General features: G+C 47.1%; 1 protein-coding gene across 1 annotated transcript in view; it reads right to left on the reverse strand.

Moving 5' to 3' along the window:
• The window catches only part of DCC (DCC netrin 1 receptor), a 1,068,191-nt gene that overhangs the window by 48,461 nt on the left and 996,375 nt on the right, over positions 1-23,355 (reverse strand). The window contains exons 24-25 of the mRNA XM_073543872.1: positions 10,401-10,627; positions 7,523-7,639 (exon numbers count right to left, since the gene is read on the reverse strand). Of these exons, the coding sequence (XP_073399973.1) occupies positions 7,523-7,639; positions 10,401-10,627 (344 nt within the window). The remainder of the gene's footprint in view (positions 1-7,522; positions 7,640-10,400; positions 10,628-23,355) is intronic.

Raw genomic sequence — 23,355 nt, forward strand, 5'->3', positions numbered from 1 at the left:
CGCCGACATGCCTGGACGGACAATGCAACGTTTTTTCGGGCGGCCGGATCCGCATTTTACATTGTGCATTCCAGGAGGATTTGCATCGGCCGCAAATTTAAACCTAAATCCTGTTCTGGTGGCTGAAAAAAATTCTCTCTCTCTTCCCCCGGCAGCGGTTCCTTTAAAATTCTTCCTTCGACGGATCCGTTAAAACAATAGTCCAGTGCCAAACGTTGTGGTCAATACAGGAACAGATCCGTTGTCCGCCATTTTAGCGGATTTTAACTGATGAAAAAAACTGATGTGTGAAACAGGCCTTAGAAGAACCAATGGTTGCTGTTTTTTGGCACAAGGTTAGAGGAGGCTGGGTTTTTGTAAAGCTGGGAAATTTGCATCATCTTGCCTTTTCTAACCATGATAGTGAACAATTCATAACTCTAACAGGCTAATTATGGTCTGATACCTTTGTCAAAGTTATCCGAGCACACAAAACCCTAAGGATGCCCAAGCGTTGGCATCTGGCCATTTTCCTTTTTGTATTTTTTAAAATTTAAAAAAATGACAATTTATTTTTTGTTATTTGCTTAAAATACAAAGTAAATGTGTCATCTTTAACTTTAGGCCTTTTAGAGACTTTTCATCTTCAACTTGCTTAACTGTTCCCAAAAACAGTAATTTTGACCAGTGTCCAAACATTTCCATACCTTTATACTTCAACGTCAGATTACTTTGAGAACTCAAGGATTGGACATGTTGGATTTTAATGAACCCAATTCTTCTTTTTACCAGCATTAGCTTACGTGATCGGCCAGTCTAACAAAAATCAATGGATTTGAATGACTTTTGCCTAATATTTTTGTGCAACTTTATACTTAAACTTTAAACATCTCCAGCAGCAGCCTTTCTTGCCTGAGAAAATAAGGAACAAATATGTTGGATTTCAGCATGCTCAATCCTTCTTTTTGCCATCATCTGGATAGCTTAATTCAATCGTTCGCCAGTTCCACTGAAACATATGGATTTGGTCAACATTCGTCTAATGTGATAAGGCAGAACCTATACCCAAACAAAATAATTTTTTATATAAAGAATTGTAAGAGGTGAGGATGCAGGAGAGGTTTCCTCTGATGACTCTTTCAAAGAAGGCCATAAGACTGCAGGTGGAGCTTCTCCAGTGGCGCTGGTCAAGTTCTTGAAAATCAATTACGCAAAGAAGTAATAAAGTTATGAAAAATGTCTGAAGATGAAGGAGGTTTAGCATTGGAGTCATGTCATCACATTAATGTGTTCCTTATGCTTTTTATTCCTTTCGGGGATTAGGGTCCTCCTTATTGTAGGTTGGTCTTTGTCTAATGTTAGGGGTCCCTTTAGTATCGGGGAAGAGATCCCCTAGTGGCTGCAGGATATAACAGGGTCCCTAGGGATAGCCATCGTTGAGCGGGGGCGCCACAACATCCCCCCTAGGGTGCCAACCTCCGCGACAAGGAAGCATTAGACTGTATTAGGGACTCCTAGAATTCCCCTATTATATGTTTATATGTTTTTATGCAATTGGATGTTATTGGACACGGTTTTTGTTTGGTCTTGTTCACTTTGTGGTGTGACCTTTTTGGGTGTTTTAACATTAAAGGGGGGTATTGATTTTAGGGTTTTTGGTTTGAGACCCTTGGACATTGACACTGATTTTTGCTTGGAATGAAAAAGTCCTAAAAAGTTGGGAATAATTTCTTTAATTGATGGAGACTCCAGGTTATGTAAATCTTTGTTGGACTCCAATGCGGGTCAAGAGTTGGAGTCCAACTAGTTTCTAAGCTTCCAGCGAGGTGGATTATCAGGTGCTCATCCACCACTGATGTCATTGAGAAAGTTGTCCATACACATTTAGATGGCTGTTGACCATCCCAAACTTTGCCAGGCGTGCATGTATTCTTATGGGAAGAGGCGAGTAAGCCAATGTAAGATATCTCTGACAGTAGTTTATCAAGCCTGAAAACAAACGGATTGGGTATGCTGATATCCAGCTGCTGGATCCTTCTGCCTTCTGCCTGGAGAGAATCGGGAAGCACCACAATTGGTTCTAGACATCATAAATCTTATGCATGGCTGACTTTATGCATGGCATTATGGTATCATATATTGGTTAGATTTGTGCGTCAGTATATATGATAAATGACAAATTATTTAATATTATTATTAATTTAATTAAAATTCAATTAAATTAGTGTAGTATTTTTTTGACCATTTTTTCCCATATTAATGCATTACAAATGCATTTGTTTTTATTTGTGTTTATTTTTTCACATTAAAAAAAATCTATCTTATTGCATCAAATCTGAATTGAACATTATATAGTCGTCATATTTCTTCAAATCAAACTAATTGCTATTCATTTTGCTGAAGAATGGAAGATTTGTCTCTATTGTCCTTGGCATGAACTCATACAATATTGATTTCCTCACTCTCGCAAGGCAAGGGAATCCATATCCTGCTTTACTTGACCCCATTAGTTGGCTTTTCACCATTACATCATAGTAAAGTGCACGTTATTCTTCTTAAGAATGAAATATTACAGTCTTTTAAGGTGCCAAAAAATGTCAAAAGGGGCGTTGCAAAAAAATAAAAAAATGTTGGAGCTTGTAAACAACTTAAGAGATTATATTAAAGGGCTTAATCAGTGTAAAGATGAAGAGTTCTATAGTTTCAGACATGTAAACCAGAACACAGCTAGTCCTGCTCTCCATGGATACATTGCATCCCGTGTAAACAATGCTCTGTGAGCTAAACACATCAGCTGATGTGTTACAGTGTGTCAATCTGGAGTCCAGGATGTTGAGCTCACAGAGCATTGTCTACACTATAACCACTACAATATTTTTTTTTTTTACTTATGATGTCTTAATTACGATAAAAATTCTCTTCAAGGGGTTGTCCAGGATTGGAAACAAAGTGCCACACTTGTCCATAGGTTTTGTTCTCAGAGGTCCAAAAAGGAATGTTTTTCAGCACCAAAGGAAAGTGGTTAAAATTTAGCCTTTAATAATATAGGATTCAAAAATTGGCAAAATGTGCACATATGAAAAGAAAATTTAAAAAAAATCTTATTTTGAATAGAAAAATTATTAATCATAACTAGAGATGGGCGGGCACCTGGATGGTCGAGTCTGGTGGGTTCAGCCGAACAGTTACAAAAAGTTCGGGTTCGGGTACCAGAACAGTGCCCGGACCCGAAACTGAGCCTGGAACACATTCACATGAATGGGGGGGGGGCAGAACATCCAGTGTTTGCCACACTGTCATGTGCATGACAGCGCGGCAAACACCACTTCTGATTGGCAGTGAAATCATCCTTGCCAGTCAGAGAGCAGTGGTTTCCACGCTGTCAAAAGACAGCGTGAGCGCTCAGCTGTGATTGGAGGTAGAAAGTTTACCTCCAGTCACTGGTGTCAGCTGATGGGACTGCAGCTCCCATCATCCGACACCTGGGAAGAGCCAGGCAAAGCGCCAGAATTGGTGCATCTAATTGATGTGCCTTTTCTGGGCAGCTGCAGACTGCTATTTTTAGGCTGGGAATACCAGCCTGAGAATACCAACCCCCAGCTGTCTACTGTAGCAAGGCTGGTTGTCAAAAATACGGGGTACCCCACGCCATTTTTTTAATTATTTATTTAAATATTTATAAAATACAGCATGGGAACCATATATTCTTGATAGCCAACCTTGTTGAAGCTGACAGCTGAGGGCTGCAGACCCCAGCTGGGAGTTTTACCTGGCTGGTTATCAAAAATACATGGGAACCCACGCCATTTAAAAAAAAAAAAAATTATGTACAGCGCAGGAGCCGGCTAATGAATACTCCCATCAGCCGCTCCTGCTCTCGCTGTTATTAGCAGCAGCAGGTGTCGGATGATGGGAGCTGTAGTCCCATCAGCTGACACCAGTGACCGAAGGTAAAATTTATACCTCCAATCACAGCTGAGCGCTCATGCTGTCTTTTGACAGTGTGGTGCCCCTGAGGGTTCAGTCGCCACAGAGGTACTGCACCGTCTCCTGAGGTGTGGTGTCCCACTATCCAGGTAAGGTGGAGACACCTGACCACACTCCAACACCTGCATCCCACACAACATACTAGTGTAGCAAAGCACCCTTTGGTGGCTCCCTGCTTGGAACACGAAGCGTGCTGGAAGGAGTTTAGTTTGCACTAAAAGAGCGGGAAGAGGATAGGATTTAGGTAGTTAGTCACAGGAGTCTGACGAGGTCAGTCTGTGAAAGGAGATCCCCTGAGTGGGATGGATGAAGGAAGTGCTGCAGCCGACCTCAGTGATCTGGGTCCGCTGGCACAAGAAAGGAACATTGATAGAAAGCCTGACTCTCCATAAGAAGGAAAGAATTAGTACGGAACGTGAGGAGAAGAAGAGAACAAGGACCAGGGTTAGAGGAGAACCTTTCCCAAGTTCTAAGCACAAGGCCGGGGTCCGGTCCCCGAGGTTGTATGGATACTAATGGTCCTGCAGCAGACACCGGAGGAATAGAAGTAGTGACCACTTTATTCCCACACCAGACTTGGGGGCACAACAGCAACGTGTGTGAGCCGGGACTAGGTAGAAGGAGTCCCCAAAGCAGGCTACAGCTGTCTGTCTGTCGTACAAGTAGAATTCTTAGGAACATCTGACAGGAGGAACTCCAGTGTAACTGAGTACTGTGAGTACCTCACTAAAAGGCGCTAAGAGGGAAATGTTCAGAAAAGGCACATATGTTGGCGGAGTGTTGGAAAGGAGTACTTCATCTGGCCTGGAAGTTGGCTGAGCTCCTGACCCAGAGGACACGGCACGGATGCGGGCACCTGTACCACAACAGACTGTGAGTAAAGCTTTGGAACTACATGCCCTGGTGTCCTCCACTAATTCCTGTGTCAACCTGCCCGACACTGCTACATCCCTCCTGCGCCCGATACTACACCATCTAAGTGTCACTTCACCTACACTGCCCTGGGACTACAGCCCTGCCTGTGGAGGGGTATAACATCATTGCTGCACCACACCATCTGTCCCAGAGGAGCTGTTTGCAGCATCGGCTTAGCATCTTCCTTACCGAACACCACAGGTGGCATCACGAATCACTTACAAACTTATAAACTTTCACCACCATAAGTACACTGAAACAACCCCTTTTTGCAATGGAGCCCCAGGGCCACGGACCAGGTCACTGCTGCTGTGACAACTCCCGTTGAGAAGATCAACTGGCCCGGTACCGAGTACCCCACAGCCCTGGCGTGTGAGGGCGCTCCAACAGCATGGGAACCTTTGCTGTCTGACTGGCTGGGATAATTTCACCGCCGATCAGAAGCAGTGTTTGCCGTGCTGTCAAGCACCTGACAGCGCGACAAACACCCGGTGTTTGGGCACCTGAACCCAAATATTAACACGGATTTCCTGGTAAAGTCCGTGGTCGATGTCCGTGACTGAACACCAAACTTTACCGTTTGGGTTCACCCATGTCTAATGATAAATGGTCTGGTATGTCAATATTTTTGGAAGAGAGAATCTATTTTTATCCTTCCCAATCCTTCTTATTTGAATGAACACTGCAATACTTAGCTTCTCCTCTGGAGGCACTGCAGGTAAATTGAACCCTGACTGCTTGGTTTCTTCATAGTGTCACGTAGCGATCACTATCCGGGTTGGGGAACCCTCACTTGGCAGCGATATTCAAACATACAGCCATTTCTTCATTTCAATAAGTCCAGTTCTGGTTTATTTCACAATTAAACCACTGTAGGCCATGTAAACATCACAGACCCGACATACTGTACATTCTTTTCAGTGGATACATCTGCTCTCTTTACAGAAACGTACCTGCCCTATTAGTCCATTTCAACTCTGCACAGTTCAATAACTGACACCTGTCAGTTCACACCATTGCCCATGCTCTGAGTTACCTGCTTAACAGCTTTGCAGGCTTCACAGACTGGCTTCACATGGGTCCTGCCTCTAGTCCAGACCCTCAGTAGCTTCCTGGACTTTCAGGAGCTCCACACCTGGCTCCAGACTCACACATGGCCATTTCTCTCTCTATATGTTGCAACTAGGAAGCTTCTAGGACCATTTTGACCTCACAGGAACAAATCCCCTGGAAGGTATGTGGTTAACCAGACCCGCCCATCACTTTCTGGTTAATCCTTAAATCCATCCCTTTTCAAAAATACAGGTTTGTGGGACAACAAGACTCAGTAACCTGTCATGGATTCAGATTGCAGCAGACCTCTGTCTGTGCGATATATACCTGTCTCTCAGGATACCACTAGTTGGTACATCACATACCCTCCCCCTCTGTTCAAACCAGTGGGGATGAACACATGACCACAGTCCAGGGCCCCAAGAAAAGACTTCCCTGTTATCTTGAGCTACCAGTTGAGGGGACCTTCTCTATCTACTATATTAATAAGGGGGATGGGGGGAACTACAATACCCAGAGAGAGTAGCAAAATTAGGATTATTTAGTCCAGAAAAAAGACTACTGAGGGGTGATCTAATAACCATGTATAAGTATATAAGGGGACAATACAAATATCTCTCCGAGGATCTGTTTATACCAAGGAATGTGACGGTCAAAAGGGGGTATTCTCAATGTCTGGAGGAGAGAAGGTTTGTCCACCAAAATAGAAGAGGATTTTTTACTGTTAGGGCAGTAAGAATCTGGAATTCCTTGCCTGAGGTGGGATGGTGAACTTAGTCGAGGGGTTCAAGAGAGGACTGGATGTCTTCCTGGAGTGTAACAATATTATATCTTACAGTGATTAGGTTTAGAAGGACGTAGATCTGGTGATTTATTTCTGACGGAATATAGGCTGAACTGGACGGACAAATGACTTTTTTTGGCCTTGTTAACTATGTTACTATGTATGAGCGTTGGCTCCTGGAACCTGATCCATCATCGTCACCTGATTCCTTAGAGAACCACCCTCCGTCACTGTCACCAACTTCCTTTTTATGACAAATGCGGCATCAGACTTGTTAATTTCACAATCCCGAGTCGTGACTTGGTTAGACCACCCCCGGCGGTCAATACAGCAGTGTGATTCACTTCCCTCTGCATCTACGGTCAGGACCGACTCGGTAACGTCAAATACACTATTAGGTCTCTTATCTAGGAGCCTCAGCATTGGTTTACCAGGGGATTCACTACCCCTCAACCTAGTATGCCCACTATCCTCAGGACATTTTCAGAAAGCTCTCGGTTGGCGTCTTCCTTCATCGCCTGGAGACCCGTTGCACCATTTGTCTCTAGCTTCTGCTGTGGCCCATCTATTACTGGCCCATTTATTCATACCTGTCTCTCACGATATCAGTAGTTGATACATCACAATAGATAATAGCAGATTTGTGCTCAAGCTGCTACTTTAATAACTTGTATCTTGTTAGTCTAATATGATGTCAATTTCAAAGTCTGTTTTGTGTCAGATTGAGTCCAACAAGATGTAAATGATCAAATATGAGTCTAGTAGGTTACTGGTGTGACACAAGGAGCAGATGAGGACACTTACGGGCATTGTTGGACTGTGAATCCATTGGAATCATGAGTTTGGCTCGTGTAGCTCTACGTGCCGCTAAAGATCGTTCTAGAGTCGAAATGTTACTTCCAGCCTCATCTGTGTCTGGCCCTGTGGACAGAAGATCAGTTACGGAGAAATACCCAACGATATTTCTACAAACTACTTTTTTATATTGAATTAATATTCATAGGAGAAATCATAAAGCGAATTTCAATCTTATAAACCATACATTTTTTTAAATGATACAAGCTGCTTAGGGCATTTTTCCTACACAAGGGCATGGATTTTTTTTGCAATAGGATTTCATTAAACATTTTGGACAATTCAGCCGCTACAGCCTCTATGTATCACAGTACATAGAAGAACCGGGTAATGAATTACCATTGAATCTGTCAGCAGTGGCGTGCCGCTAAAGTTCTTTGACTTGGTGGGAAGATTTAGTGCAAATAGCCTTGCCTCCTCCCTGACATCCTAGCATCTCGATTTACATCTTGAGCACACAGTTATACAAAATGATGGAGGAGGGAGTTGTCAACTCTCTGCTCCACTATTCAGCCTGTACTTCTGAGACTCAGAGCAGTAGTAGGCATGATGACACCGCTAGATTGCACCTGCTGCGTGAAGTCTCAGTCCACAGACAGTACAGAGCTGAGCTGCACGCTGGCATAATGGTGAGGTTGTTTAGTCAGTCAGTTCTTGGTTAGTGGCCTCATAATGTGTATGTTGACATTATACTATGGGGAGGTCACTATTGGTGCTTTATATTTTGTGGGGGCACTGTGTGGATATCATACTGAGTGGTTGTCATTGTAGAGACATCTTACTGTATGGGAATACTGTGTAGATATCATACTGAGTCGGGGTCACTGTGGAGACATCTTATTGTGTGGGGGCACTCTGTGGATATCATACTGAGTGGGGGACACTATGGAGACATCTTATTGTATGGGGGCACTGTGTGGATATCATACTGAGTCGGGGTCACTGAGGAGACATCTTATTGTGTGGGGGCACTGTGTAGATATCATACTGAGTGGGGGTCACTGTGGAGACATCTTACTGTATGGGGGTGCTGTGTGAATATCATACTGAGTGGGGGTCACTGTGGAGACATCTTATTGTGTGGGGGCACTGTATGGATATCACTTTTTGCAGGCGGACCCTGTAGAGGCATAACTCTGTGTTGTGACATTGTTTGGACAGAATATTGAGTGGGGGCACTGTGGTGACATCTTTATGTGTTTGAGCACTAAGGGGGAACAATACTTTGCGGGAATCAGTGTTACTATCATACTGTGCGTGTGGTGGAAAATGGTGTGGAATTACCAAGGGATATTTTACTGTATGTTGGGAACATCATACTGTATGGGGGCCATAAAATGGTTATCATAGTGGGTGGGAACATTAAGGGGCTTCAGTAGGGTGGTTATTGCTGAGTTAGTGCAGCAATACATGAACTTATCCCTGACATTAGAAGTTGGGGGGTATGCTCTTCTGTGTCTGCATCAATGCATAGTGACCTCACCTTAGGCCATTTTTTTTTTTTGCAGGAAGTTAATTCAAACTTTTGCTACGAGGATTGTATATATTATATTGAAGCTGATAGCTGAGGGTTGCAGCACCCAGATCTGAGTTTTGCCTGTCTGGTTATCAAAAATACAGGTGACCCCATGACATTGTTATTTTTAATTATATATTTAGAGGACAGGAGCAGCTGATGAAAACTCCCATCAGCCGCTCCTGCTCTCAAAGTTATTAGTGGCAGCAGGCGTTGGCTGAGGGTAGCAGTAGTCCCATCAGCTGACATTAGTGCCGGAGGTAAACTTTATACCTCCGATCACAGTGGTGGGCTCACACTGTCGTTTGACAGCATGGGAACCGTGGTTGTATGACTGGCGATGATGATTTCACCGCCGATCAGAAGCGGTGTTTGCTGCACTGTTATGCACATGAAAGCATGCAAACACTGGATATTCGAGCCCCCCATTTAAGTGAATGGAGTTTGGGTCCAGGTACTGTTCTGGTACCCGAACTCAAACTTTTTACTGACTGTTCGGCCGAACCCACCGTACCCGAAACATCCAGGTGTCGACCATCTCTAATAGGCACAGTTTATGTAGGTGGGTGGGCTAATATCGTGTGTGTGTTTAGGTAACGTGGGTTGTATATCGTTAGGTTATTGTGGGTTTCATTGTGTATTAGTCTGCTATTAATGTATTTTGTATTGGTACAATAATGGGTATGTGCACATGTTGTGGATTCTGCTGCGGATTTCTCTGCGCGGATTTTGCTAAATCCGCAGGTAAAATGACTTGCGTTTTACCTGCAGATTTAGTGATTTACTCTGAATTTTCTGCAGTTTTTGTGCGGCTTTCCCCTGCGTTTTTACACCTGCGGATTCCTATAATGGAGCAGGTGTAAAAACGATGCGGAATCTGCACAAAGAATTGACATGCTGCGGATTCAAATCCGCAGCACATCTGTGCGGAAAAATCCGCAGCATGTGCACAGTGTTTTTCATTTTACATAGACTTTAATGGTACTGTGTCCGCAGCAGAATCCGCAATGTGTGCACAGAACCTAACTGTAGACTTTTGGTATGTATAATAAATATTCCTTATTTGTACACGGTTTCGTCTCAGTAAGGAACAGAAAGCGTTAAGGTGTCATTTAATAATTTGCATATCAAATGTTAATAATCAATTCTGTTTGACATTAATAATTAATATCGGAAACTCCCCTTTAACATATTGGCAGAGTCCCCCTGTCACATTTTGGCGAGTCAACCTCACTGTTGAGAATTTGTTTTTTGTGTTTTCGTCTATCTATCTATGTATCGATCTATTATCTATCTATCTGTGTGGATTACCTGAATGTGATGCACTTTTGCTTCCTAGCTGTGACTCGGATTGGCTGTGGCTGACAGGGGTGATATCTTGACAGCTCTGCCTTGGAGATTCCCTTCCTTGACTTTCTGATCCCACCGGCTTTTCGATGTTCTTCATTTCCATCTCCTCATGGTGGATCCACAGATCTGGTGGCCTCAGATCCTTTTGGCTTCCTTTCCTCTTACTGATACTGTGGGTGGCACGTTTTCTAATAAAACAAAAAATATATATAATGTATTATATGTGTAAGATGTAACAAACTTAAAAACAAGAAAAATATAGTAAAAGCTTAAAAACAACTTCAGATGACGGCCGGCCAGCCGGAGGCTCCCGAGTCCTCGGAGTGTGGGCGCATGTGTCAGGCCACTTCAGTACCAGCTGCTTACTGATCCACAGCGCAACTTTTATGAATATTGAAAATGCCAGATCTGATCATCTAAATGTGAGGACGCGCTGTACCGGGGTGAAGCCGCCGCTCTGACTTCATGCACAAAAATAATTCAAGTTTTGAGAAAAATTTAGGAGATGATTTGTAAATCTTCAGCCACAGAAAGGGTCAATATAATTCTGCATATGTCGGTCTTTTAATTTAATTTCTCATTATAAAAATCTAAAGCAATATTGTGAGATGGTGGCAAAAACCTTTGAGAGTCTGCAGTTCACATCCCAACCACTAGGGGGTCAAATATAGCATCAATGTTTCCTGACCGAGTATCACATCATCATCACGTGTTTATTGCACGGCTGCTCATCTCATTGTAGGATAGAATGAATCTAAAGGAAACGTAAAGAAAGAACCCTATGGATTCAATGAAACTTCTCTAGGAGACCACCTTCTTAAGATAACCTCTCTCTCATCTCGATTTTCTATGCCAAGTTTTCAGTTCCACCATATATGACGCATTATGTCTAGTTACTTTGATTGGACCACCCCCTCCAGAAGCCCAATGTCTGAGGCAATCCTGGTCACCTGAAACAGGTTTCTCCATGTAGTACATACTGTATGTCTGTATATACTGGGTATATTTACACTTTATAGAAAAAAGTGTCACACTTCTCAAATTCAGGTTTCTCCTTCAGTTCCATTGACCCCAGTGTATAACATCCGACCCCATTGCCCCTTGTGTACAACATTCAGTACCATTACCCCCAGTGCACAACAAATGGCCACGCTGCCACCAGTATATAACATACGACCCCATAGTCCCTGGTGTATAACATCCGGCCACTTGTCTCCAGTGTATAACATCCGACCCCATGGCCCCCAGTGTATAACATCCAGTCCTATAGTCACCATCTATAACATACATCCCCGATGTATAACATCTGGCGCCAATGCCCCCAGTGTATATCATACAACCTCACTACCCCCTGGTGTATAACATCCGACCCCATTGCCCCTTGTGTACAACATTCAGTACCATTGCCCCCAGTGCACAACATATGGCCACGCTGCCACCAGTATATAACATACGACCCCATAGTCCCTGGTGTATAACATCCGGCCACTTGTCTCCAGTGTATAACATCCGACCCCATGGCCCCCAGTGTATAACATCCAGTCCTATAGTCACCATCTATAACATACAGCCCCGATGTATAACATCTGGCGCCAATGCCCCTAGTGTATAACATACAACCTCACTCCCCCCTGGTGTATAACATCAGATCCCATTTCTCCCAGTGTATAACATCTGAACCCATTTCCCCCAGTGCATAACATCCGGCCCCATTGCCCCTGGTGTATAACGTTCTGCCCAATTGATCCCAGTGCATAGCATCCAACCCCATTGCCCCCGGCATATAACACCCGGAACCTCGCCCTTTTGTATATTGTCCGACTACTTACACCCAGTGTATAACATCTGGCCTCATTACCTTTGGCGTATAATATCCAACCCCATCGCCCCCGGTGTATAACAACTGGTCTCATTGCCCCTGGTGTATAACATCTGACCCCATTATTCCTGGTGTATAACATCCGACCCCATCGCCCCGGGTGTATAATATCTGGCCAATCAATCCCTGGTATGTAACATCCGGCCCTGTTGCCCCAATGTATAACATACGGCCTCATTGCCCCTGGTGTATAACATTCGGCCCCATGATGCATAACAACCAGTCCCATCGCCCCCCCCCGGTATATAATGTCTGCCCCCCCATTCCATTTGCCTTTACTAACGTGTGACAGATCGGCCGGTGGTGCAGAGCTCACTGATACCAGCGCAGTCCTGTAATAGGAGCCACCGGGGTAACCAATCCGTTCATGACATTTTTTCCTCCTGGATCTTCCCCATCACCTGTGAGTGATGTTATTGAAAAGTGGGAGGAACGGCAGCAACTCAACCATGAAATGGAGACCTTGTAATGTTACAGAGTGCCGATGTGGCTTCTCACGGTGGCAGTAAAAGGAAGGGGGGGGTTCTGAGCGGAAATGATCATAGGAAGGGTCTGAAACATTTGTGGGACATCAATAAGAAATGCAACAAATGTCTAAAATACATGTTTCCCACCTCTATCTCTAGACCTGCACCCCGGTGAGAACTGTCGAAAATTGAGAGGTGGACGCGCATGTAAAGCTTTCTCCATTCATTTCTATGGGAGCGCCGAATATTGGCCAACGAGGACACCTACCGGACCTCATATCCTGGACGCTAAGCTACAAAATTCATCTCTTTAATGAGAGAGAACTCATATGAAAGCATGACTTTTATTACTTTTATCTTAAATTCTGGAATTCTAGGCGGTTACAAACCTCGTAAGACAAGTTTTCACATAGCCGAGACCTAAAAGTCAGAAAACATTTCCTTTTCCCGACCAAACATCTAAATTGACTGCACAGTGAAATTCTACTTCTCAATTCTTATCTCGCGTCTCCTTGTTACCCTGCCAGCTGCCAGGGAACGGCTGTCTTGGAATGGTTTCAGAAAGACGTCATTTCAGATATAATTCTTAACAAATTCAGAAACATTTTTTTTTTCTTGCTGGCTACTAAACGCAGCCTTGCACTTTCTCTACGGTTCTTTGACTGCAAATTCGAGGCCAAGATTGCTGGAGGGCAGCGAGTAGAAAAGGTTGTTAATGGGGACAGCAAAAATGTTAGGAAATATAAGGGCGAGATTAAAAACTGCTGTATCTAAGGGATGGTCCAAGTTGAAGCTTTCGAGTCTTGATCCACAATGTGTACCAGGGCCCTCCACCTAATATCGGCCATTATTTACCTCCTTATGGAGCTTTGGGCCTCCTCAGACACTAACACCTTAAACTTAAACTTCTCTTTAAGGCCGGGACCACACATGCGAGAAACATGGCCGAGTCTCGCATTTTAATACCCGACACTCGGTTTGGAGTGTGCACCCGCATAGCAATACATGCAGCCGCACGCAGTGCCGGGTATTAACATGCGAGACTCGGCCGTGTTTCTCGCATGTGTGATCTCGGCCTCAAAAAACAGATCTTCTCGAGACAATCCCTTTTTTATTGGCATGACCTCAAAACAATAAGCTGATTCCATAATTTCATTCAACAGAGAGCGATGATTTCCCCTGCAGCACTCCAAGAGGAGAAATGAAGAATTACATGTATCACTGAAGTTAATGTTCTGTCCTCCCGGTACATTGACCAGACAGGTCCTCCAAAGCAAGACATGCAAGGGTCAAGAGATAAAGATCCTGACTAGGAGCTAACCTCCGATAATTCAGAATTCCCAAATAGGATATTTAGATTTTTAAACTTTACTTTAAAAATTGAGGTTATTTTTGTTTTAGATTGGGGCAGAGTCCATTAGTAAATCTGATGCAGTTCTTGCCATACAGTATACCGGTATATCGTGATTTTTTTTTCCACTTTTTAAGCTCAGAAAAAAAAAATTACTTAAAGGGTTATTCCCAACTTTGCAAGTTAACACCTTTCCAAAGAATAGATGATAACTTGCTGACCATTTGGGGTCCAACCGCTAAGACCTTAATGATCCGGACAACAAGACTTAGAAATGGCCCAATATTATAGATCAGTAGCTGGGTATGCGCAATATCACCCCGTTTATTGCCTATGGAAGTCATTACTCATTGTACAGGAGGAGGAGGAGGTGAGCTGTGACATCACCTATTGTGAATGGTGGATCTTGTGTTATCTACTGTATATAGAGGTATTATCAGTCATTGTACAGAAGGAGGAGGTGAGCTGTGACATCACCTATTGCGAATAGTGGATCATGTGTCACCTACTGTGTATAGAGATGTTATCAGTCATTATACAGGAGGAGGTGAGCTGTGACATCTAGTGTTGAGCATTCCGATACCGCAAGTATCGGGTATCGGCCGATATTAGCGGTATCGGAATTCCGATACTGACTTCCGATACTTTTGTCATATCGGATTCCGGAATCGGAAGTTCCCATCATGCTATGAGCCTGCTTGCTTTGATTAAGCCAATGGGAATCCTCCGAAGTGTGGGCACATCCTGTTAGGCATGTAGGCATGTTAACTATTGGCATGGCTGTGATTGGCTGCTGAAATGATGTCATGATGCACTATAAAAGCCACCGCAGCCGCCATTTCTGGTCACTCTGCTGGGAATTCAGTTAGGGACAGGCTGCTGTAGAAGACTGTGAGGGACAGTTAGAAATAGCGATTCCACCAAACATCTAGTGCTTTACCCAGGCTACATAAACCACCACTGTAGCCTTCTTTGCCCTAGCAGCAGTGTTCACAGCTGTCTGCAAGGGCTGTGTGAGTGCAGCTCATGCTGTGGAGTGGGTCCTGCAGCCACGTCAGGTTGTAGGCTGCCCAGCGTGCCTCACTGCTGCCTCATACATCTTTTAATTTTTGAGCTGCATTTTTTACATAATTTCAATCTAGTGTGCTTCCATCCGTATCCATATACGTTGGTTGCAAACACTAGTAGTAGACAGCGGAGCCTTTCTGCAGCCTTTCAGTGCTAGTGTCCACTTTGCTGCACTGTTCACGGCTGTCTGAGAGGTCTCTGACTGTGTGTGAGTGCAGCTCACGCTGAGTAGTGTGTCCTGCAGCTACGTCTGGCTGTAGGACGCTCAGCGTGCGTCAGTGCCTCACACATATTTGTATTTGAGTGCAGCTCATTTTTTCTTCTATTAGTGTGCATCCATCCGTCTCCATCTACGGTGGTTGCAAACACTATATAGGAGTACACAGCGGAGCCTTTCTGCAGCCTGTCAGTGCCAGTGCCCACTTAGCTGCACTGTTGACGGCTGTCTGAGAGGTCTCTGACTGTGTGTGAGTGCAGCTCACGCTGAGTAGAGTGTCCTGCAGCTACGTCTGGTTGTAGGACGCTCAACGTGCGTCACTGCCTCACACATATTTGTCTTTGAGTGCAGCTCATTTTTTCTTCTCCTATTAGTGTGCATCCATCCGTATCCATCAACATTGGTTGGTTGCAAACACTATATAGGAGTAGATAGAGGAGCCTTTTTTTCTGGCTTGTGCCCTGCTGGCGCAGCCAGATTAGTATTACCCAATTTTTTTGGAGCCTCATCTTTTGCATTGTAGGTTACCTGCCTGCATTGTAATAGCTCCAAAAAGTTGTTGATACTATCAGTTTCAATTCTTTGTTCACATACTTTGAGTTTGTTTCCAACAAAGAAACCACAAAAAAAGTTCACCAAACACTACATTTGGAACTTGTGTAGGCCACATCAGCTCCTATTAAAGTGTAGTCCACACACACACACTTCATAAAATTAGTGTTTCTTGTACCTGTAACCAGCTGTTCAGGAATAAGCACACTAAGGCCCCCCTTTGTACTTTTCTGCCTATCTTAAGCAGTCTTGCAAGATGAAGAAGGCAGGGAGTAAGGCACGTGGGCGTGGGCGTGGAGTTTCAGCAGGGAGAGGACGTGGGGATTCTGCAGGGAGAGGACGTGGGGATTCTGCAGGTAGAGGACGTGGGGATTCTGGGCCTGCTGCGGGCACCAGTGGATCAGCATCCCCCAGTTTTAGCAGGCAACAGTCCTTTATGCGCAGCTTTGTAGGACCTCAACGTACCCCACTGCTGCGGGAGGAACAAATTGAAGCCGTTGTCGGATGGATGGCAGCTAACGCATCAACTTCAATTACTTCCACAGCCTCTCAGGACCAGAGCACCGAAGAGCAACCATCTGTCTCTTCACCACCTGCCAAAGTGCCCAGAGAGTGTCAGAGAGACATGGACAGGAGCCATCACAGTCTCTACTTCTGTTCTCGGAATCTGTTGGCTTGGAAAGAGGGGGCCAGTCAAGCAGCATTCCTGAATGTGAAGAAGAGGGAGTATGCAGTGATGCGCAACTTCTTTGTCCCTCTGAATCTGAAGAGGCGAGTGGGCCAGTGCCTATGGTCAGCACACCTCAGTACGCATCAGATGATGACGAGACTCAGTTGCCACTTTCTGGTGCGTACGGTGCTGGCGAGACAACCCCGGAGAAGCAGCTGTTTGAAGAGGGGAGGGAAGATGATGAGGTCCTTGACCCATCATGGCGTGAGGAACAGGAAGGTGGTGGGAGCAGCTCGGAGGAAGAGATTCCCCTACCGGCCAAAACAGAAGGCAGAGGGAGGGGGAAGACTTGGTTGCCTGTACCCTCCACTTCAGCACCCGTTAGGAGCATTCCTCCTTCCAAAGGCAAAACGGGCGCTCCCAAGAGTTGCAGTGCATGGTCCTTTTTTGACACAGTTGCAGATGACATTTGCTTTGTCAAATGCAAGCTGTGTCATCAGATAGTCAAAAGAGGGAGAAATGTCAGCAACCTCAATACCACAAATATGTGGAAACATGTGCGCACCAAGCACGAGTTGGAGTTGCAGAGACACCCTGAAGACGTAGGCCAACGTACAGCACCACCTACCACCTCTTCAGTTCCTGTTGGGGCCTCTTCCTCCAGCTCACACACTGCTGGTTCGGCTTCCTCACAGGATCGCCAAGGAAGAACCTCTGCCACTGTTGTCCGGAGACCCTGTCAGATTCCACCCATAGCAGCACATTCCCATCCATCACAGCCATCGGTAGCACAGGCATGGGATAAAAGGCGCCCTTACTCGGCAAACCATCCCCGAGCACAGTCTCTGAATGCTGGCATTGCCAAACTTCTGGCAGTTGAAATGCTGTCATTCAGGCTGGTGGACACTGACACCTTCCGGGACTTAATGGCATTGGCAGTCCCCCAATACAACGTGCCCAGCCGCTTTTATTTCAGCAGGCGAGCCATCCCTGCCCTGCAGAAACATGTTGAGGGCAAAATAAAACATGCGCTACTAAACGCCGTTAGTAGCAAGGTCCACCTGACCACCGATGCGTGGACCAGTAACCATGGACAGGGACGATACCTTTCCCTCACTGCCCACTGGGTCAATGTTGTGGAGCCGGGTACAGATCTGGAGAGTGGCGCTGTACGTGTTCTTCCAACGCCACGGATTGCAGGACTCCAGTCTGTACACATAGACTCCTCCTCCTACTCAAGTTCCTCAGAAACAGCAGAGCAGGAGCCTGTTACGACCGATATGAGCACAGCCGTGGCCAAATGTCAACAGGCTGTACTCAAATTAATTTCTTTGGGGAATCGAAGCCACACAGCACAGGAGCTCTGGAATGCTATCAAGCTGGAGAGCGATGTGTGGTTTGGGCCAGCGAATCTCCAGCCGGGCTTGGTAGTGTGTGACAATGGCCGAAATCTGGTGGCAGCTCTTGGCCTAGGCAACCTCACACACATCCCATGTCTGGCACATGTGCTTAACTTGGTCGTGCAGAGCTTTCTGAGGGACTATCCGGATCTTGATGCACTGTTGCACAAGGTCCGCATAGAGTGCGCTCACTTGCGGCGTTCCAGCACGGCAAGATTGCACCTCGCTGCTCTGCAGCGACGATTTGGCTTTCCGGAACATCGCATCATATGTGACCTACCCACCCGGTGGAATTCAACGTTACATATGTTGGAGCGGTTGTGTGAGCAGCAGGCAGCAGTCATGGAGTACCAGCTGCATCAGGCGCAAACAAGTCGCACTGTGCGCCGTTCACACTTCAGCACCATTGAGTGGGCCTCTATGAAGGACATCTGTCTCGTTTTGCGTGCCTTCGATGAATCCACGCGGATGGCGAGTGCAGATGATGCACTAGTCAGCATGACTGTCCCCCTTATCTGCCTGCTTCAACAAACACTGCAAGCACTAAGGGATGAGGTTTCGGAAGAGGTGGAGGATGAGGAGTCCCAAATGCCATCTGCTTCTGGACAGTCTGCGCTACGTGTTTCCTCACAAAGGCCTAGGCAGGGGACACTTTGTGAGGAGGATGAGGAGGAGTTGATGGAGGAGGAAGACATCTCTCCAGAGGAGGGAGGTACACAAACCTCTACTAAGTATGTACAGCGAGGGTGGGGTGATGCAGAGCAGGCCGAGGTCACGCCTCAAACAGGGGACAGCGGTTCTTTGGCAGTTGGGAGTCTGCAGCACATGGTTGATTTCATGCTGCAGTGCCTGAGAAACGACCGCCGCATCGCCCACATTCTCGTCTCGGCTGATTATTGGGTGTACACCCTCCTAGATCCTCGCTACCGGGACAGCGTACAAAGGCTCATACCAACGTTGAACCGGGAACGTAAACTGCGGGAGTACGAAGAGTCACTGGTGCAGTCCATAATGTTTTCCATTCCACCCGACAGCATTGTTGCTAGTGCTTTACAAAGCAGCTCTGTGCGTCGAGGCAGTGGAGGAAACTCTGCACAAAGAGGGAGCAGAGGCAGCGCCACAGCACAAGGCAAGACCACTATGGCCCAAATGTGGCAAAGTTTTGTGTGTCCACCACAATTGTCTACACCATCAGCGACGCCTCGAGTCAGCAGGAGGCAACGCTTCCATCAGATGGTGTCAGACTACATGTCTTGCCCTGTCGCTGTACTCCCAGATGGCTCTTCCCCCTTCAAGTTTTGGGTCTCTAAGCTGGATACATGGCCAGAGCTTAGCCAGTATGCATTGGAGGTGCTGGCTTGCCCTGCTGCCAGTGTATTATCGGAACGCGTCTTTAGTGCCGCAGGTGGTGTACTAACAGACCGTCGCACGCGACTATCTTCCGATAATGTTGACCGGCTGACTTTTCTGAAAATGAACAAGGCCTGGATCTCCAAAGACTTTGCCATTCCTCTTACAGACTAAATTAGTGGTTGGCAACTGTATCCAGGTCTGCTGGTGTGTTCATTTTTCTACCACCTGAACTATAATCCCTGTGCTTCAACACAGCCAGTTGTCGCTCAGATGTGTCGTCTGCACAGAGAAACACACTAGCTCCTGTGTTAGTGGGGTTCAGTAATGCCAGCTGATCCCCTGCTGTGTGGACGGCAAAGTCACCAGCTCCATCAACATTCAAACCACTACTGATTTTTAACCGTGCCCAACTTAGGTCTCTGGCTCCACTGTCTCTACTATTTCCCCTGGCCTCCAACCCCGCCATCTACATCTCTGAAGTGGCGTCAGCACAATCTACACTTGTTCCTGTGTTCCTGTGGCTCAGTCCCATCAGTTTATCCCCTGATGTGTGTCCGGCAAGGTCTCCTGCTCTGTCCACATTCCCATAACCAGTAGTGGGAATGAGGACAGAGCTGGCGAACTTGCCGGACAAACATCAGGGGATCAACTGACGGGACTGAGCACCAGTAACACAGGAACAAGTGTAGATTGTGCTGACGCCACTTCAGAGATGTAGCTGGCGGGGTTGCAGGCCAGGGTAAATAGTAGAGACAGTGGAGCCAGAGGCCTAAGTGGAGCATGGTTAGAATCAGTAGTAGTCAACAACCTCCATAAAAACCGCTGCCCATTGGCCTCTGCATGCGGCATGCGTAATCCTGGGCTCCAACAGTGTCAGTTGGTGTTCAGAAGTGTCGTCTCCACAGAGCCAAACACATTCGTTCAAGTGTTAGTGGGGTTCAGCACTGCCAGCTATTCCCCTGCTGTGGAGATGGCAAGTCTCCTGCTGCCTTCACCTGCCAAAATCCAGTAGGCCCCAGCCTGCTCCTCGCCTAATCCTGGGCTCCAACAGCGTCAGTTGGTGTTCAGAAGTGTCGTCTCCACAGAGCCAAACACATTTGTTCGAGTGTTAGTGGGGTTCAGCACTGCCAGCTGTTCCCCTGCTGTGGAGATGGCAAGTCTCCTGCTGCCTTCACCTGCCAAAAGCAACAGGCCCCAGCCTGCTCCTCGCCTAATCCTGGGCTCCAACAGCGTCAGTTGGTGTTCAGAAGTGTCGTCTCCACACGGCCAAACACATTCGTTCGAGTGTTAGTGGGGTTCAGCACTGCCAGCTGTTCCCCTGCTGTGGAGATGGCAAGTCTCCTGCTGCCTTCACCTGCCAAAAGCAACAGGCCCCAGCCTGCTCTTCGCCTAATACTGGGCTCCAACAGTGTCAGTTGGTGTTCAGAAGTGTCGTCTCCACAGAGCCAAACACATTCGTTCGAGTGTTAGTGGGGTTCAGCACTGCCAGCTGTTCCCCTGCTGTGGAGATGGCAAGTATCCTGCTGCGTTCACCTGCCAAAAGCAACAGGCCCCAGCCTGCTCCTCGCCTAATCCTGGGCTCCAACAGCGTCAGTTGGTGTTCAGAAGTGTCGTCTCCACAGAGCCAAACACATTTGTTCGAGTGTTAGTGGGATTCAGCACTGCCAGCTCTTCCCCTGCTGTGGAGATGGCAAGTCTCCTGCTGCCTTCACCTGCCAAAATCCAGTAGGCCCCAGCCTGCTCCACGCCTAATCCTGGGCTCCAACAGCGTCAGTTGGTGTTCAGAAGTGTCGTCTCCACAGAGCCAAATACATTCGTTCGAGTGTTAGTGGGGTTCAGCACTGCCAGCTGTTCCCCTGCTGTGGAGATGGCAAGTCTCCTGCTGCCTTCACCTGCCAAAAGCAACAGGCCCCAGCCTGCTCCTCGCCTAATCCTGGGCTCCAACAGCGTCAGTTGGTGTTCAGAAGTGTCTTCTCCACAGAGCCAAACACATTCGTTCGAGTGTTAGTGGGGTTCAGCACTGCCAGCTGTTCCCCTGCTGTGGAGATGGCAAGTATCCTGCTGCCTTCACCTGCCAAAAGCAACAGGCCCCAGCCTGCTCCTGGCCTAATCCTGGGCTCCAACAGCGTCAGTTGGTGTTCAGAAGTGTCGTCTCCACAGAGCCAAACACATTTGTTTGAGTGTTAGTGGGGTTCAGCACTGCCAGCTGTTCCCCTGCTGTGGAGATGGCAAGTCTCCTGCTGCCTTCACCTGCCAAAATCCAGTAGGCCCCAGCCTGCTCCACGCCTAATCCTGGGCTCCAACAGCGTCAGTTGGTGTTCAGAAGTGTCGTCTCCACAGAGCCAAATACATTCGTTCGAGTGTTAGTGGGGTTCAGCACTGCCAGCTGTTCCCCTGCTGTGGAGATGGCAAGTCTCCTGCTGCCTTCACCTGCCAAAAGCAACAGGCCCCAGCCTGCTCCTCGCCTAATCCTGGGCTCCAACAGCGTCAGTTGGTGTTCAGAAGTGTCTTCTCCACAGAGCCAAACACATTCGTTCGAGTGTTAGTGGGGTTCAGCACTGCCAACTGTTCCCCTGCTGTGGAGATGGCAAGTCTCCTGCTGCCTTCACCTGCCAAAATCCAGTAGGCCCCAGCCTGCTCCACGCCTAATCCTGGGCTCCAACAGCGTCAGTTGGTGTTCAGAAGTGTCGTCTCCACAGAGCCAAACACATTTGTTCGAGTGTTAGTGGGGTTCAGCACTGCCAGCTGTTCCCCTGCTGTGGAGATGGCAAGTCTCCTGCTGCCTTCACCTGCCAAAATCCAGTAGGCCTCAGCCTGCTCCACGCCTAATCCTGGGCTCCAACAGCGTCAGTTGGTGTTCAGAAGTGTCGTCTCCACAGAGCCAAACACATTTGTTCGAGTGTTAGTGGGGTTCAGCACTGCCAGCTGTTCCCCTGCTGTGGAGATGGCAGTCTCTCCTGCTGTCTCCACATTCCAAAGACAGTAGGCCTCTGCCTACACCCTCCTATTTCCTGGGCTTCAACACAGCCAGTTGTAGCTCGGAAGTGCCGTCCACACGGAAAGAGATACTTGCTCCCGTGTCTCAGTGGGGTTCAGTAACGTCAGCTGATCCCCTGCTGTGTGGATGGCAGTCTCTCCTGCTGTCTCCACATTCCAAAGACAGTAGGCCTCTGCCTAGACCCTCCTATTTCCTGGGCTTCAACACAGCCAGTTGTAGCTCGGAAGTGCCGTCCACACGGAAAGAGATACTTGCTCCCGTGTCTCAGTGGGGTTCAGTAACGTCAGCTGATCCCCTGCTGTGTGGATGGCAGTCTCTCCTGCTGTCACCACATTCCAAAGACAGTAGGCCTCTGCCTACACCCTCCTATTTCCTGGGCTTCAACACAGCCAGTTGTAGCTCGGAAGTGCCGTCCACACGGAAAGAGACACTTGCTCACGTGTCTCAGTGGGGTTCAGTAACGTCTGCTGATCCCCTGCTGTGTGGATGGCAGTCTCTCCTGCTGTCTCCACATTCCAAAGACAGTAGGCCTCTGCCTAGACCCTCCTATTTCCTGGGCTTCAACACAGCCAGTTGTAGCTCGGAAGTGCCGTCCACACGGAAAGAGATACTTGCTCCCGTGTCTCAGTGGGGTTCAGTAACGTCAGCTGATCCCCTGCTGTGTGGATGGCAGTCTCTCCTGCTGTCACCACATTCCAAAGACAGTAGGCCTCTGCCTACACCCTCCCATTTCCTGGGCTTCAACACAGCCAGTTGTAGCTCGGAAGTGCCGTCCACACGGAAAGAGACACTTGCTCCCGTGTCTCAGTGGGGTTCAGTAACGTCTGCTGATCCCCTGCTGTGTGGATGGCAGTCTCTCCTGCTGTCTCCACATTCCAAAGACAGTAGGCCTCTGCCTACACCCTCCTATTTCCTGGGCTTCAACACAGCCAGTTGTAGCTCGGAAGTGCCGTCCACACGG

Source organism: Dendrobates tinctorius, unplaced genomic scaffold (genome assembly GCF_039654945.1).
Source record: "Dendrobates tinctorius isolate UK_male_01 unplaced genomic scaffold, ASM3965494v1 ptg000135l, whole genome shotgun sequence".
Lineage (NCBI taxonomy): Eukaryota > Metazoa > Chordata > Amphibia > Anura > Dendrobatidae > Dendrobates > Dendrobates tinctorius.